The sequence below is a fragment of the Dermacentor albipictus genome, chromosome 6, assembly GCF_038994185.2.
Source record: "Dermacentor albipictus isolate Rhodes 1998 colony chromosome 6, USDA_Dalb.pri_finalv2, whole genome shotgun sequence".
Taxonomy (NCBI): domain Eukaryota; kingdom Metazoa; phylum Arthropoda; class Arachnida; order Ixodida; family Ixodidae; genus Dermacentor; species Dermacentor albipictus.
This window is the reverse complement of record NC_091826.1, coordinates 32,522,966-32,540,290: the sequence shown is the minus strand read 5'-3', so window position 1 is coordinate 32,540,290 and position 17,325 is coordinate 32,522,966. Positions and strand designations below refer to the sequence as shown.

General features: G+C 45.0%; 1 protein-coding gene across 3 annotated transcripts in view; it reads left to right on the top strand.

Moving 5' to 3' along the window:
* The window catches only part of LOC139060943 (uncharacterized), a 147,943-nt gene that overhangs the window by 127,158 nt on the left and 3,460 nt on the right, over window positions 1–17,325 (top strand). Inside the window, exons 3-4 of one of the 3 annotated variants that reach the window (XM_070540292.1) lie at window positions 5,047–5,363; window positions 9,157–10,515. The exons of the other annotated variants lie outside the window; for them this stretch is intronic. Coding sequence (XP_070396393.1) covers window positions 5,193–5,363; window positions 9,157–10,293 — 1,308 coding nt within the window. The 5' untranslated portion in view covers window positions 5,047–5,192 and the 3' untranslated portion in view covers window positions 10,294–10,515. Of the gene's footprint in view, window positions 1–5,046; window positions 5,364–9,156; window positions 10,516–17,325 lie in introns of those variants that run through there. 3 annotated transcript variants of the gene reach the window in all.

Sequence of the window (17,325 nt, the reverse complement as noted above, 5' to 3'; positions counted from 1 at the left end):
TTCTGCTTTGCCTCTCCAGGTCAGTGAGCATGCATTGCAATTGGTCTCCTGAGTTACTAAGCAAGGCAATATCATCAGCGAATCGCAAGTTGCTAAGGTATTCTCCATCAACTTTTATCCCTCATTCTTCCCACTCCAGGTCTCTGAATACCTCCTGTAAACATGTGGTGAATAGCATTGGAGAGATCGTATCTCCCTGTCTGACGCCTTTGTTTATTGGGATTTTGTTTCTTTCTTTGTGGAGGACTACGGTGGCTGTCGAGCCGCTATAGATATCTCCCAGTATTTTTACATATGGCTCATCTACACCCTGATTCCGTAATGCCTCCATGACTGCTGAGGTTTTGACTGAATCAAACGCTTTCTCGCAATCAATGAAAGCTATATATAAAGGTTGGTTATATTCTGCACATTTTTCTGTCACCTGATTGGTAGTGTGAATATGGTCTATTGTTGAGTAGCCTTTACAGAATTCTGCCTGGTCCTTTGGTTGACAGAAGTCTAAGGTGTTCCTGATTCTATTTGTGATTACCTTAGTGAATACTTTGAAGGCAACGGAGAGTAAGCTGATCGGTCTATAATTTTTCAAGTCTTTGGCGTCCCCTTTCTTATGGATTAGGATTATGTTAGCGTTCTTCCAAGATTCCGGTACGCTCGAGGTTATGAGGCATTGCGTATACAGGGTGGCCAGTTTCTCTAGAACAATCTGACCACCATCCTTCAACAAATCTGCTGTTACCTGATCCTCCCCAGCTGCCTTGCCCCTTTGCATAGCTCCTAAGGCTTTCTTTACTTCTTCTGGCGTTACCTGCGGGATTTCGAATTCCTCTAGGCTATTCCCTCTTCCACGATCGTCGTGGGTGCCACTGGTACTATATAAATCTCTGTAGAACTCCTCATTCACTTGAACTATCTCATCCATATTAGTAATGATATTGCCGGCTTTGTCTCTCAACGCACGCATCTGATTCTTGTCTATTCCTAGTTTCTTCTTCACTGTTTTTAGGCTTCCTCCGTTTCTGAGAGCCTGTTCAATTCTATCCATATTATAGTTCCTGATGTCCGCTTTCTTACGCTTGTTGATTAACTTAGAAGTTCTGCCAGTTCTATTCTAGCTGTAGGGTTAGAGGCTTTAATACACTGGCGTTTCTTGATCAGATCTTTTGTCTCCTGCGATAGCTTACTGGTTTCCTGTCTAACGGCGTTACCACCGACTTCTATTGCGCTCTCCTTAATGATGTCCATGAGATTGTCGTTCATTGCTTCAACACTAAGGTCCCGAATACCTGTTCTGTAGCTTGATCCGGAATCCCTCTAGTTTCCCTCTTACCGCTAACTCATTGATTGGTTTCTTGTGTACCAGTTTCTTCCTTTCCCTCCTCAAGTCTAGGCAAATTCGAGTTCTTACCATCCTATGGTCACTGCAGCGTACCTTGCCGTGCACGTCTACATCTTTTATGATGCCAGGGTTCGCGCAGAGTATGAAGTCGATTTCATTTCTAGTCTCACCATTCGGGCTCCTCCACGTCCACTTTCGACTAACCCGCTTGCGGAAAAAGGTATTCATTATCCGCATATTATTCTGTTCTGCAAACTCTACTAATAACTCTCCTCTGCTATTCCTAGAGCCTATGCCATATTCCCCCACTGACTTGTCTCCATCGTGCTTCTTGCCTACCCTGGCATTGAAGTCGCCCATCAGTATAGTGTATTTTGTTTTGACTTTACCCATCGCCGATTCCACGTCTTCATAAAAGCTTTCGACTTCCTGGTCATCATGACTGCATGTAGGGGCATAGGCGTATACCACCTTCAATTTGTACCTCTTATAGAGATTCACAACAAGACCTGCCGCCCTCTCGTTAATGCTATAGAATTCCTGTATGTTACCAGCTATTTCCTTATTAATCAGGAATCCGACTCCTAGTTCTCGTCTTTCCCCTAAGCCCCGGTATCACAGTACGTGCCCGCTTTTTAGCACTGTATATGCTTCTTTTGTCCTCCTAACCTCACTGAGCCCTATTATATCCCATTTACTACCCTCTAATTCCTCCAATAACACTGCTAGACTCACCTCACTAGATAACGTTCTAACGTTAAACGTTGCCAGGCTCAAATTCCAATGGCGGCCTGTCCGGAGCCAGGTATTCTTAGCACCCTCTGCAGCGTCACAGATCTGACCGCCGCCGTGGTCAGTTGCTTCGCGGCTGCTGGGGACTGAGGGCCGGGGTTTGATTGTTGTATTCATATGGGAGGTTGTGGCCAAGTTCTGCACCAGGGTGGCCAATCCTGCTCTGGTGAGAGAGTGCGTAACCGGTTCTGGTCGCCGGGATCAGGCCGCACTCCAGGCCTGTTTGTGCAATTTTCTCAACACACGGATTTTTTTGTATTTTCCGGTGGAGAATTTCGCGGCACCGGGATTTGAGCCACGGTCCTCTTGCACGGGAGACGGATACTCTACTGTCCCCGCAGTAGTTAAAATAAAAAAATTAAATTATGGGGTTTTACGTTGACAAAACCACTTTCTGATTATGAGGCACGCCGTAGTGGGGGACTCCGGAAATTTCGACCACCTGGGGTTCTTTAACGCGCACCCAATTCTAAGTACACGGATGTTTTCGGTTTTCGCCCCCATCGAAATGCGGCCGCCATGGCCGGGATCCGATCCCGCGCCCTCGTGCTCAGCAGTCTAACACGATAGCCACTGAGCAACCCTGGCGGGTCCCGCAGGAGTTGTACGCCTCATTTAACCTACAGATGTGCCCTATTTGATCAGTCAAGGTTGACCGATCTGAGCTTGGTTATACCGCACGGATGGCACTCGGCTAGAGAACCTGGTATTTATGACTTGCTTGTATCGCCATACCTAATTGAGGATGTATATAATTTTTTTAGGAGGGTTCCCGTACAGTCATAAAATAAAGGAAAATACATTAAAAAGAAAGAAAAAAAAGAAGAAAAAAGGAACATGACTGGTGATTTGAACTCATGACCCTTGGATGTTACCCGGAAAGATCGCTCAGTCGGTTCGGTCGTCAAGCCTCAGGTTACTTTCAAGCGCCATAGCGCCTGCTCCGAGCCTCATACTTACGTGGAAAGGGACTGGTGTTATCCGCGACACTCGATCCGAGTGGTTGGACGGCATAATTTCTTGGAAGAATGGGGGGGGGGGGGAGGAGATATGCGCTCACCGAGAGGGCATCGTCAGCACGAGACCACCACCAGGCACCTTTCTGAGATGTGGGGAGCTTCGCGGCCGGAACGAAGCCTCCCTTCTCCACCGACCAAGAGGGAAAACGCGCTTTCCGATCGCTCAAGGTTGCGCGGACATAGTAGTATAGTAGTAGTAGTATAGGAAAATTATTCTGTGCCTAATCGTTCATTTAACGTGTTAAACGGCGTCTACGCATGCCACGCAATTATATATGCGGAGAAGGGGCACTTTCAAGACACTTTTTTTTGGTCGCACAGAGGTCATTCTCAGTACATGTTTCAATTTGTTGGGGAAAATTTTTCTGTGCCCAATCGTTCATTGAACGTGTTAAACGGTGTCTATGCATGCCACGCAATTATATATGCGGAGCAGGGGCTCTTTCAAGACACTTTTTTTTGGTCGCACAGAGGCCATTCTCAGTACATGTTTCAATTTGTTGGGGAAAATTTTTCTGTGCCCAATCGTTCATTTAACGTGTTAAACGGTGTCTATGCATGCCACGCAATTATATATGCAGAGAAGGAGCTCTTTCAAGACACTTTTTTTTGGTCGCGCAGAGGTCATTCTCAGTACATTTTTCAATTTTTTTGGGAAAATTATTCTGTGCCCAATCGTACATTTAACGTGTTAAATGGCGTCTATGCATGCCGGGCAATTATATATGCGGCGAAGGGGCTATTTAAATACACTTTATTTTTTGTCGCACGGAGGTCATTTTCAGTACAATTTTCAATTTTGTGGGGAAAATTATTCTGTGCCTAATCGTTCATTTAAGGTGTTAAACGGCGTCTATGCATGCCACGCAATAAGATATGCGGAGAACCGGCTCTTTCAAGACACTTTATTTTTTGTCGCACAGAGGTCATTCTCAGTACAATTTTCAATTTTTGGGGGAAAATTATTTTGTGCCTAATCGTTAATTTAACGTGTTAAACGGCGTCTATGCATGCCGGGCAATTAGATATGCGGAGAAGGGGCTCTTTCAAGACACTTTATTTTTTGTCGCACAGAGGTCATTCTCAGTACATTTTTCAATTTTGGGGGGAAAATCATTCAGTGCCTAATCGTTCATTTAACGTGGTAAACGGCGTTTATGCATGCCGGGATATTAGATGTGCCTAGAAGGGGCCCTTTCGAAACACTTTATTTTTTATCGCACAGAGGTCATTCTCAGTACATTTTTCAATTTTGGGGGGAAAATTATTCTGTGCCGAATCGTTCATTTAACGTGTTAAACGGCGTCTATTCATGCCGGGCAATTAGATATGCGGAGAAGAGGCTCTTTCAAGACACTTTATTTTTGGTCGCACAGAGGTTATTCTTGATCTGTTGAATGCTCCGCTCAAGTTTGCTTTTAGGGTCAATGATTTGCCGTTCGGTCTAAACTTCGAAATTTCGTTTTGTTCTACGATAAAGACATCTGCTTTGCTTGTTTAAATATGCTATTCGTATGTATGCTTTTCCCTTTCTCTGATGCCAGTTTACATGTAGAAGCTTTCTTTACCGCGTGCAATATGTTAACTGCTAGTTGCTTAGCCATTTCGAAAATCCGCATGGTGGTAAGTGATAGTGCAAAACGAGCACAATCTATATGCACCCGCTGTGGCGCCATTCGCGGCCATAGATGGGACGGCTGTCGGCGAGGATAACGAAGCACTTGTTCCTCCCCGTATTGCAAAGGTCGAGGTGCGACAAGTGCTCGGGATTTTACGTGATACTGGGTGCAGGGCTTATTTTATCTGTCCCCGCTGCTGCTTTGGCCATAGCGTATGAGACCACTCAGAACCGATAAGCTCGGTCGAAAACGCCAGTGCGCTCTTGTTCCTGCTTAGGATTCGTGCCAGAAGACAGCGCCATACCGGATCATGGACAGGGATGGGTGCACCGTTTTCGCGACCACGTCGTCGCCGGCGTCAACTGGCGACCGACGCGGTTCGTCGACGAGGTGCCGAAGTCATGTGTATGCTGCCTCTGCCGCATGATCCCGAAACGGATGGTGCTGCTGCCGTGCTCGCACGCTCTGTGCCACTCTTGCCACGCAGCCAGTCTCGAAGAGGGTGTTGGCCAGTGTCCATCTGATCAAGAGGCATTCGAAGAAGCGGAGTGCGTCGGTTATGAATTCCCTAACCGGAAAGCGAAATCCCTGAAGGTGATGGTGAAAGAAACAATTTTCGATGTGCTTTGTTTTTCTGGGGGTAGCGCAATTCCGCATTAACATTTGTTGCGCTACTTCTTATCGACGTGTATAAAAACAAGAGTGTCCGATGTACTATTGCTGAGCTTTACAAATTTAGCTTGACTAAGATTTTCTTAGCGGGCACGTCTGGTGCTACCGGGGCTTAGCGGAGAGACGAGAATTAGGAGTTGGATTCCAGATTAATAAGAGTATAGCTGGTAACATACAGGAATTCTGTAGCATTAATGAGAGGGTGGCAGGTCTTGTTGTGAAACTTAATAAGAGGTACAGAATGAAGGTTGTACAGGTCTACGCCCCTACATCCAGTCATGATGACCAGAAAGGCGAAAGCTTCTATGAAGACGTCGAATCGGCGATGGGTCGAGTGAAAACAAAATACACTATACTGATGGGCGACTTCAATGCCAAGGTAGGCAAGAAACAGGCTAGAGACAAGGCAGTGGGGGAATATAGCATAGGCACTAGGAATAGCAGGCGAGAGTTATTAGTACAGTTAGCGGAACAGAATAATATGCGAATAATGAATTACTTCTTCCGCAAGTGGGATAGCTGAAAGTGGACGTGGAGGAGCCCGAACGGCGAGACTAGAAATGAAATAGACATCTTACTATGCGCTAACCCTGGCATCATTCAAGATGCGCACGTGCTCAGCGAGGTGCGCTACCTCGACCATAGGATGGTAAGAACTCGAATTAGCCTAGACCTGAGGAGGGAATGGAAGAAACTGGTACATAAGAAGCCGATCAATGAGTTAGTGGTAAGAGGGAAATAGAGGAATTCTAGATCATGCTACAGAACAGGTATTCAGCTATAACTCAGGAAGAGGACCTTAGTGTTGAAGCAATTAACGACAATCTTGTGGGCATCATTAAGGAGTGTGAAATAGAAGTCGATGTTAACTCCGTTAGACAGGATACCAGTAAGCTATCGCAGGAGACGAAATATCTGATCAAGAAACGCCAATGTATGAAAGCCTTTAACCCTACAGCTAGAATAGAATTGGCACAACTTTGGAAGGTAATCAACAAGCGTAAGACAGCTGACATAAGGAAGTATAGTATGGATAGAATTGAACATGCTCTCAGGAATGGAGGAAGCTTAAATGTAGTGAAGAAGAAACTAGAAATTGGCAAGAATCAGATGTATGCGTTAAGAGACAAAGCCGGCAATATCATTACTAATATGGATGAGATAGTTCAAGTGGCTGAGGAGTTCCATAGATATTTATACAGTACCAGTGGCACCCACGACGATAATGGAAGAGAGAATAGTCTAGAGGAATTCGTAATGCCAGAGGTAATGCGGGAAGAAGTGAAGAAAGCCTTGGGAGCTATGCAAAGGGGGAAGGCAGCTGGGGAGCATCAGGTAACACCAGATTTGTTGAAGTATGGAGGGCAGATTTTTCTAGAGAAACTGGCCACCTAGTATCCGCAATGCCTCATGACCTCGAGCATACCGGAATCTTGGAAGAACGCTAACATAATCCTAATCCATAAGAAAGGGGACGCCAAAGAGTTGAAAAATTACAGACCGATCAGCTTGCTATCAATTACCTACAAACTATTTACTAAGGTAATCGCCAATAGAATCAGAAACACCTTAGACTTCTGTCAAGCAAAGGACCAGGCAGCATTCCGTAAAGGCAACTCAACAATAGACCATATTCACACTCTCAATCAGGTGATAGAGAAATATGCGGAATATAACCAACCCTTATATATAGCTTTCATTGATTGCGAGAAAGCGTTTGATTCTGTCGAAACCTCAGCAGTCATGGAGGCATTACAGAATCAGGGTGTAGACGAGCCGTATGTAAAAATACTGAAAGATATCTATAGCAGCTCCACAGCCACCGTAGTCCTCCGTAAAGAAAGCAACAAAATCCCAATAGAGAAACGCGTCAGGCAGGGAGATACGATCTCTCCAATGCTATTCACAGCGTGTTTACAGGAGGTATTCAGAGACCTGGATTGGGAAGAATTGGGGATAAAAGTTAATGGGGAATACCTTAGTAACTTGCGATTCACTGATGATATTGTCTTGCTTAGTAACTCAGGGGACCAATTGCAATGCATGCTCACTGACCTGGAGAGGCAAAGCAGAAGAGTGGGTCTAAAAATTAATCTGCAGAAAACTAAAGTAATGTTTAACAGTCTCTGAAGAGAACAGCATTTTACAATAGGTAGCGAGGCACGGGAAGTGGTAAGGGATATAAGGCCATGTAGTGACGGCGGATCTGGATCATGAGACGGAAATAATCAGAAGAATAAGAATGGGCTGGGGTGCATTTGGCAGGCATTTTCAGATCATGAACAGTTGGTTGCCATTATCCCTCAAGAAAAAAGTGTATAATAGGTGTGTCTTACCAGTACTCACCAACGGGGCAGAAAGCTGGAGGCTTACAGAAGGGTTCTAGTTAAATTGAGGACGACGCAGTGAGCTATGGAAAGAATGATAGGTGTAACGTTAAGGCATAAGAAAAGGGCAGATTGGATGAGGGAACCAAGGCGAGTTAATGACATCTTAGTTGAAATCAAGAAAAAGAAATGGGCATGGCCAGGACATATAATGAGGAGGGAAGATAACCGATGGTCATTAAGGGTTACGGACTGGATTCCAAGGGAAGGGAAACGTAGCAGGGGGCGGGAGAAAGTTAGGTGGGCGGATGAGATTAAGAAGTTTGCAGGTACGGCATGGCCATAATTAGTACATGAGCGGGACAGTTGGAGAAGTATGGGAGAGGCCTTTGCCCTGCAGGGGGCGTAACCGGGCTGATGATGATGGTGATGATGATGATGATTATGATGATGATGAAGGTTTTCTTTGCGTATATATCAATTTCACCAACTAGAACAACCCAAGCTCATTGTAGGCTCATGCGAAATAAATTGTTGGAACTCAATACTTCTGCATTTTTTAGTGTGATAGATCATAAATGGGAAATGTAAGAAAAGGCAGTAAATTGATATGTCCGACTTCACGCTGACGTTTCGACATTGTCATTTTGATGCCACATTTGGAGCGCAAATGCGAAAATAGCCCAGTTCATATCATAAGTGAATATTTTCTCTTCAAACATGAATTTTCTTTCAATGGAACTTCGCACTAAAACTTGAGAAATGAAAGTTGCTTACATTGAAAAGATAAATTCGCTAAACAATAACTTCCAAACAATAGCTTTGTTTCCAACATTACTTTTTCGAAATCGTACTTAAAGACATTATTCCTGAACAGCTACCGCCCACCGTGTTTATCCCTAAAAAACCACCCTCCAAAAGCCATCTGGCCCGTACTGAGTGAGCGCATTTATTTTAGGAGCAAGATAGCAAAAGAGAACCAGATAACGATCTTAGCTGTACAACAATGCTGCTCTCGCCGTAGGCGAGTTATAAGCTGTAAGAACAGTTGAAGCATGACATACTTTTTCCTAGATTCTAGCTCACAAATCGCTTTTTTGTAATACAGAAGCTGTCTTGCTATTTAGATGAATAATGAAGTGATTCAGCTTGACTTATTATTCGTGTTTGTTGCATCTTTTATGTTTAGACAGCGACAGATACTGCTGGCTGATATTGAGTGTACTTGCTTTCCCGTAGAATCTCGCATACACTCTGGTTCGTGCCGGAATTCATGCAAGGGTACGTCCTAAAAATTATGGACAGCGATGCAAGAACCCTTTAGTGAAAATATTTGGTCGTCCAAAAATTGTGATGTGTGTTATCTTTATAATTTATTTTTCATTAAGGTGTACTGCTGGAACGAAGCGCACGGCTGTGAATACACGGGCACCATGGACCGCATGCTTGAACACTACGAGAACGCATGCACATTTCACACCGTGGAATGTTTGCGATGCGGCGAGGGAGTCCAGCACAGAAACCTGCCAACGCACTACTTTTCCGGATGCCCTGCTCATATTTGGGCCGCGATCGCAGAGCCCTCGGAACCTACAGCACTGCACCTTGAAGACGTGAACGCTGATATGAAAAACCTGAAGGCGATGTTGAGGCATGTCATCCACGACCAGCTGCTGCCAGTGATGCAGAGTCAGTTGAATGAGCTTACGGAACAAGTGAGAAGCCAAGAAACCAGATTCACCGGGATCACTCGTGAGATCGGAGCATGCGAGCGCAATTTAAAGGGTGACATGTCTGAAATGGCCGCCACGATATCATTGACCGTGTCGAATCAGCTGACCTTTCTGCAATCTCTGGAGGAGGAAGCCAGCACGTCATCGTCGCTGACGTTGCGCTCCGAAATGGCGCTGATACTTCGAAAGTTGGACCTCTTAGCCGACCCGGAAGACTCGCGGCAGACGTCCCCGAAGCCTGATTCCAGCCGTGTAATTGCTCACTGTCGCACTTCCCGCGGCGGCGTTCGGCGTTTGTACAGTGCGCGGTCAACGACATCCACGTGGATTAAACAAATTGGGACCGTGAGTTATGATCTGACCTTGGAAAACTGTGAGGAAATCATTCAGTATCAGGGGATATTGAAGGAAAAGTTTGCTGAGGTTACGGTGTGGCACATGAGAGACACGTACTTTAGGGTTGCCGTCTTGAAGGAGGGCATGGGTATTTCTAGACCTACTCTCATTGTGGAGATCGAGTTCAACGGGCTTCTGGTGGACTCTAGGCGTTGGCCGCCTGTTTGGCAAGTGAGCGTGTGGGATGCAGTGATACGCAAGGATCGATGGTTGACTGCCCTTGCCAGTGCTTGCAGCTGCAGATGCCGTGATGACTCATTGCAACACTTCCACCTCAAATTCTATACAGAAGGTACCGTACTGAATAGTGACCGCTTTTTCCAAGACAGAAAGATAAACTTCAAAATTATTCTCAGCGATGAAGATATGGCCTGTGGTATCAAAGGAGCACCCTAACGTTCGTCCTCGGAGAATGTATATTGCACTGCAAGGATCGTCCTTGTCATGTGTGTCACATGAGCTTAGCGAACTTTTGATTTCCTTTCTGCTAAATGAAATTGGCTCGCCGAAATTTATTTATTTTTTTAAGTGTGCTATGCTTTGTAACGGTAAACCTATCCTTTTAATACATTACTGGGTGTTCATTTTGTTGTTTGTTCATCTTGCTAATACAGTTGGTACTGCTTAATATTGTGCTCGTCTTGTGCTCCACGAGTGGATTCTGACATTATGGCACATACCTTGATATTTTTTCTCTATCAATGCCTTGCAGCTGCTAATTCGATGAATTGCAAGGCGACGTTCGTGGTGGATACTACACTGTACTACTCCGCGTCGGCCTGTAGTTAACGTTCGGACTCTGCAGGCATTCCCCTTTGATTTTAACAGTATTTGTACCTTCTACTCCGCCGTCCATGAATGGTGTATTCAAAACTCTAATAACGCACGCAATCAGGCCATGTACTGCAAGAACAGCTCGATTGCTCATATAGCTGGTGTTGGAACAGATGACGTCTTGAACAGGAAATCGGTTGTTTCAAGGAGTCTGAGTCGTGATGCGGCTTACACCACAATAGAACATTAAAACGCTTACGAAAATACGGCCTGACATCAAAGCGGGTGATCCGCGTATTTCTACTGGCACGTTTGCCCGAAGATTCAAATAGACCTCAAAGACTGCAGATCTTTACGAGAGAGCAGCCGGTGACTCAAGTATATGAGGTTATTTTTTCCAGCTTGCCTAAGAGCTTGAAGAACCGATAAACACCCTCACATGGGTCGTTGACGGTTATTATGTTTACATTTATAAATAAAATATTTAGCCGCGTTGAGCGCCCCTAGCCGAAAAAATACAAATTAAAATATGCGACCAAATTACAGTAGACCCACTTGCGCGCTTATGCTGGAACGCACAGCGGTCCATTTGACGCCATCTGTGGCGATCGTTGGAACTTGAGAGTGTGCGGGGCCTAGTTTACGTGCCTGGCGCAATCGTTAGGCATTCACATTGACGCGGACAGATGGCGCACCATCGCGCATGCGCAGGAGCTCCGTGCTTCAGCGCGCGCGCGTTCCGAGGAGGCTGAGCGCCTTTTCCTTTTCTTTTCTCTCTCTCTCTCTCTCTGCGCGTCTTGCGCACCGGAACAGGTTGCTTTTCTTTTCCATTTTTCATCTTTTTTTCGTGGACGAAGAAAATGCGCTAGCAGGTTGTATTACAAACGCTGTGGCCTATCGTATGAAACTGGAGCCCACACGTGGATGAATGTGCTGTTTGTAAAAGCCGTTACAGGGCCCTTCAGGTGCTTGCATTATCGCCAGCGACGATGTGTAATACAGTGCATTTGTAGCATATCTTCCAGCATACCGCCAAATGTGATGCCCGCACGTATGTTAGTGCTAATTTCCCGCTCCGACGATAAGTCAAAGCACGCAATACAGCATTGAGGTACTCATATTTGTGGCTGCGCAGGCGTATCGCCTGTGAAATATTGGGTTGGTTCAGAGAATTCGGCACATATTTTAAGTGAATGAGATACTTTGATGAGTTTATTGTGCAGGATATCAGTCAACGAAAAAGCGCCCGACGTTGGCGGTGCAGTTGAGATATGAAGACATTGGTAAATGTAACTGAGAACCGGACGACACACAACGCGCACACCACATGCGCGACATTGGTTCATCTCACACTCACAAAGCCGGCGTTCTCATCTGAACCTGGCAACGTTCAACGCTGGAACGTTATCGGTTGAGGCGACCCTAGCAGTGCTATTGGAGGAATTAGCAGGCACTAAACGGAATATAATAGGGCTCAGTGAGGTTAGGAGGACAAAAGAAGCATATACAGTGCTAAAAAGCGGGCACGTCCGGTGCTACCGGGGCTTAGCGGAGAGACGAGAACTAGCAGTCGGATTGCTGATTAGTAAGTATATGGCTGGTAACATACAGGAATTCTATAGCATTAACGAGAGGGTGGCAGGTCTTGTGAACATTAATAAGAGGTACAAATTGAAGGTCGTACAGGTCGCCCATAGATCCAGTCATGATGACCAGGAAGTCGAAATCTTCTATGAAGACACGGAATCGGCGATGGGTAAAGTCAAAACAAAATATACTATACTGATGGGCGCCTTCAATGCCAGGGTAGGCAAGAAGCAGGCTGGAGACAAGGCAGGGCATAGGTTCTATGCATAGCAGAGAAGAGGCATTGGTAGAGTTTGCAGAACGGAATAATGTGCGGATAACGAATAATTTCTTCTGCAAGAGGGATAGCCGAAAGTGAACGTGGAGGAGCGCAAATGGCAAGGCTTCTCTGCGCTAAACTTGGAATCATACAAGATGTGGACGTGCTCAGCAAGGTGCGCTGCAGTGACCATAGGATTGTAAGAACTCAAATTAGCCTAGACTTGACGACGGAATGGAAGAAACTGGTACATACGAAGCCGAACAATCAGTTAGCAGTAAGAGGAAAATTGAAGGAATTCCGGATCAATCTACAGACCACGTATTCAGCTTTAACTCAGAAAGAGGACCTTATTGTTGAAGCACTGAACGACAATTTTATGGGCATTATTAGGAAGTGTGCAATAGAAGTCGGTGGTAACATTGTTAGACAGGATAGCAGTAAGCTGTAGCAGGAGACGAAAGATCTAAATAAGGAATACCAATGCATGAAAGCCTCTAACCCCACAGCTAGAATAGAACTGGCAGAAGTTTCCAAGTTAATCAAGAAGCGTAAGACAGCTGCTATAGGGAAGTAAAATATGGATAGAATTCAACATGCTCTAAGGAACGGAGGAACTCTACAACAGTGAAGAAGAAACTAGGAATAAGCAAGACTCAGATGTATGCGTTAAGAGACAAAGCCGGTGATATCATTACTAAAATGGATGAGATCGTTCAAGTGGCTGAGGAGTTCTATAGAGATTTATACAGTACCAGTGGCACCCACGACGGTAATGGAAGAGAGAATAGTATAGAGGAATTTACATCCCACATGTAACGCCGGAAAAAGTAAAGAAAGCCTTGGGCCCTATGCAAGGGGGGAAGGCAGCTGGGGAGGATGAGGTTACCGCAGATTTGTTGAAGGATGGTCGGCAGACTGTTCTAGAAAACCTGGCCACCCTCTATATGCAATGCCCCATGACCTCGAGCGTACCGCAATCTTGGAAGAACGCCAACACAATCTTAATCCACAAGAAAGGGGACGCCAAAGACTTGAAAACTTATAAACCGATAAGCTTACTGTCCATTGCCTACAAAGTATCTACTACGGTAATCGCAAATAGAATCAGGAACACCTTAGACTTCTGTCAACCAAAGAACCAGGCAGGATTTCGTAACGGCTGCTCAATAATACAGCATATTCACTCTATCAATGAGGTGACAGAGAAATGTGCGGAATATAACCAACCCTTATATATAGCTTTCATTGATTACGAGAAAGCGTTTCATTCAATCGAAACCTCAGAAGTCATGGAGGCATTGCGGAATCAGACTGTAGACGAGCCGTATATAATAATACTGAAAGGTATCTATTGCGGTTCCACAGACACCGTATACCTCCATAAAGAAAGCAACAAAACCCCAATAACGAAGGGCGTGAGGTAGGGAGATATCTCTCCAATGCTATTCACAGCGTGTTTGTAGGAGGTCTTCAGAGACCTGGATTGCGAAGAATTGGGGACAAGAGTTAATGGAGAATACCTTAGTAACTTCCGCTTCGCTGATGATATTGTCTTGATTAGCAACTCAGGGGACCAATTGCAATGCATGCTCACTGACCTTGAGAGGCAAAGCAGAATGGTGGGCCTAAAAATTAATCTGCAGAAAACTAATGTTTAAGAGTTTACGATAGGTAGCGAGGCGCTGGAAGTGGTAAGGGAATACATCTATTTAGGGCAGTTTGTGACCGCGGATACGGATTGCGAGAATGAAATAATCCGAAGAATAAAAATGGGCTGGGGTGCTTTTGGCTAGCGTTCTCAGATCATGAACAGCAGGTTGCCATTATCTCTCAAAAGAAAACTGTATAACAGCTGTGTCTTAACAATACTCAAATACAGGACAGAAACCTGGAGGCTTACGAAGAGGGTTCTATTTACCTTGAGGACGACGCAACGAGCTATGGAAAGAAGAATGATGGGTGTAACGTTAAGGGATAAGAAAAGAGCAGATTGGGGGAGGGAGCAAAAACGGGTCAATGATATCTTAGTTGAAATCAAGAAAAAGAAATGGCCATGGGCAGGACATGTAATGAGGAGGGAAGATAACCGATAGTCATTAAGGATTACGGACTGAATTTCAAGAGAATGGAACCATAGCAGGGGGCGTCAGAAAGTTGGGTGGGTGGATGAGATTAAGAAGTATGCAGGGACAACGTGACCACAATTAGCGCATGGCTGGGGTAGTTGGAGAGCTATGGGTGAGGATTTTTCCCTTGAGTGGGCGTAGCCAGGCTGATGATGATGATGACGACGACGACGACGATGGTGATGAAGAAGAAGAAGTAGAAGAAGAAGAAGTTTGAGCAAATTGGTGTTCCATTTCTGCATCTAGCGCACAAGTCGGTTTTCTCTCTCTCCTTGTCTTGTGCGCTAGATGCAGAAATCAACCTTTTTGTTTTCGAACTTCGTCATTGTTTAGAACGTGCGCCACCACTCATTGCTGCACATAGAAAAAAACAATCTGACAATAAAGTCTGTGTTACAAATGAGCAGCAGCTGTTTATAGCTTTATTGCCGCCATGCCCCCCCTGCGTCTCTCATTCAGGCGGCTAACAGTGACACAAAGAACTACGACGAGAATAAATCTTTAGCAACGCGCAAAAGACTTTCATGTGGCCTTACCGCGAAAAGGCGACGAAGCAGTGGTGTCAGGCAATGGCAGATGTACCCGACAACGAATATTGGGTGCATGTTACAGAATAAGGTCGCCGCCAGCAGGGCGACGGGGCCTGACTAGCCTTACCACGTGCTGGGTCAAATCGCCTGTGACGCTGCTAGCTACGACCGCAGCCTCAGCCAATTTCCTTGATGTGCTCTGCCACCTAGCGAAATCAGCGAATCATAAAGCTGTTGTGCTCGAGTAAACTGTCAATTCGTTCGCATATGATTGCCGTCATGAGCGCCACTTGTGTCTAAAGTGCGGCCGCAAATGTCGAACCAGATTTATGCTAAAGAACATTGACCAACGCATTCATGAAATGCTGCAAATACTCCTGATAGTTAATGCGGGGTAGGGGTGGTAAGCGTCAAGCGTTACATTGCGAGCGCCCTTACTTGCATGTCCACTTGCAGCGTAACACGCTGGCATGATCGTGGTTGTTGAGCATGTGGAAAGACGGCTCGTGTATGGATGTAGCGATATGTCTAGCCGGGACGATGGTTCAGTTCTGCCAAGGAAAGAAGTCAAACTAATTAATTTCCGTGTATTGCATCAACACAAGCAATGCCATTCCGTGCACACAGCATCATGGTATGGCACCTGCATAACGTAACGCAGCAGCTGTTAACATTACGTGACGTCAGTATGTTAAGCTGCAAGACAAGCTTGCATATACATTAAATTAGCGTCCCGTCCGCTGATTCTCACAGTTAGTATTATCCCCATCAATTTCCCTGACTCTTCCTGATTTTCATGAATGACTTGCCATCTAACATTACATCCAATGTTCGACTATTCGCAGTTAACTGCGTTATCTACCGTCAAATCAGCTCCCCTGCTGATCCTATCGCTCTCTAACATGACCTTCAATTTGTCACTAACTGTTGTTGTTTTGATTGGAAAATGACCGTGAACACTAACCAATGCAATCTAATGAGATTTTCTCCCAAGAAATCCTACTCTATATTCAGTTACTCACATGGCAATAGTATCGTCGCTCGCACATCTTCACAGAAGTACCTTGGCATTATTCCAACACCTAGTCTTTCATGGTCATCCCACACTGAGAAAATAGCGGCTAAAGCATCGCGCCCTCTCGGATATCTAAAACGTAACCTGCGCAGCCTCTCCTTCCCTCATCAGAAAGATAGCCTACCAAACATTAGTGCAACCCCAGCTCGAATTCAAGGCTTCTATATGGTCACCTCATCAGGCATATCTAATCCATCTTCTTGAGTCGATTCGAAACCGCGCTGCACGTTTCATTGTCAGAGATTATAGTCAAGTTTCGAGCCTAACTAACACCAAGTTCTTGTCGCTTTCCACATTGTATTCACGCAGGAATATAGAATTACTTTGTCTTCTGCACCAAATCGTGCATAATGTACGCCCATCTACATTATCACTCGTTCATCCCTCCCGCACATCTAGACGTCTGCGTAATCATCTCAGTTTCCAGCGCATCTTCGGTCACACCAATGCCTCCAACTGCTCAGCTTTGCCACCTGAGATTGCGCTGGGGAATGGTCTTCCTGATAATATCGCCGACAATAACGACCCATTAACTTCAGACAAAAGATTAGTGCAACATTTGGCTAGTGCTTAGCTAAAAAACAAGTATCTCTTTTAGTCTTGTTGCTCTTAACTTGATTGTTGTGTATTTATGGAAGCATTTGTTCTAAGGTTGTTTTCTTTACTGCATAGAGAAAAGCTAACAACTGTTAGCTTACCTTCCTTTCTTTTTATCTTTATTTATTTCGCGTTCTTTGTTTACTATTTGATTCTCGTTTTGTTCATCTATGCAACAAAAAACGTTTTTGCTACACAATTGTTATATGTACCGCCCCCCTCACGCAATACTCCTTCTGGAGCCTGTCAGGTACCTGAAATTTTTAAAAAATATGTATATGCAGAACCTTGTACATATCTCGCCAGGATGTTCTTAATCGTTTTGAGATTATAGATTATATATTATAAAAATTAAAATTGTTGGATGCTGGCTGATAAAATAAGACGGCGCTGACTAACGTTGCTGGTTTATCGTCGGTCTCATCTCGTGCACAATCGAGGTTAAAGGCATGCACTGCCACCTGGCTGTGCTCTTCA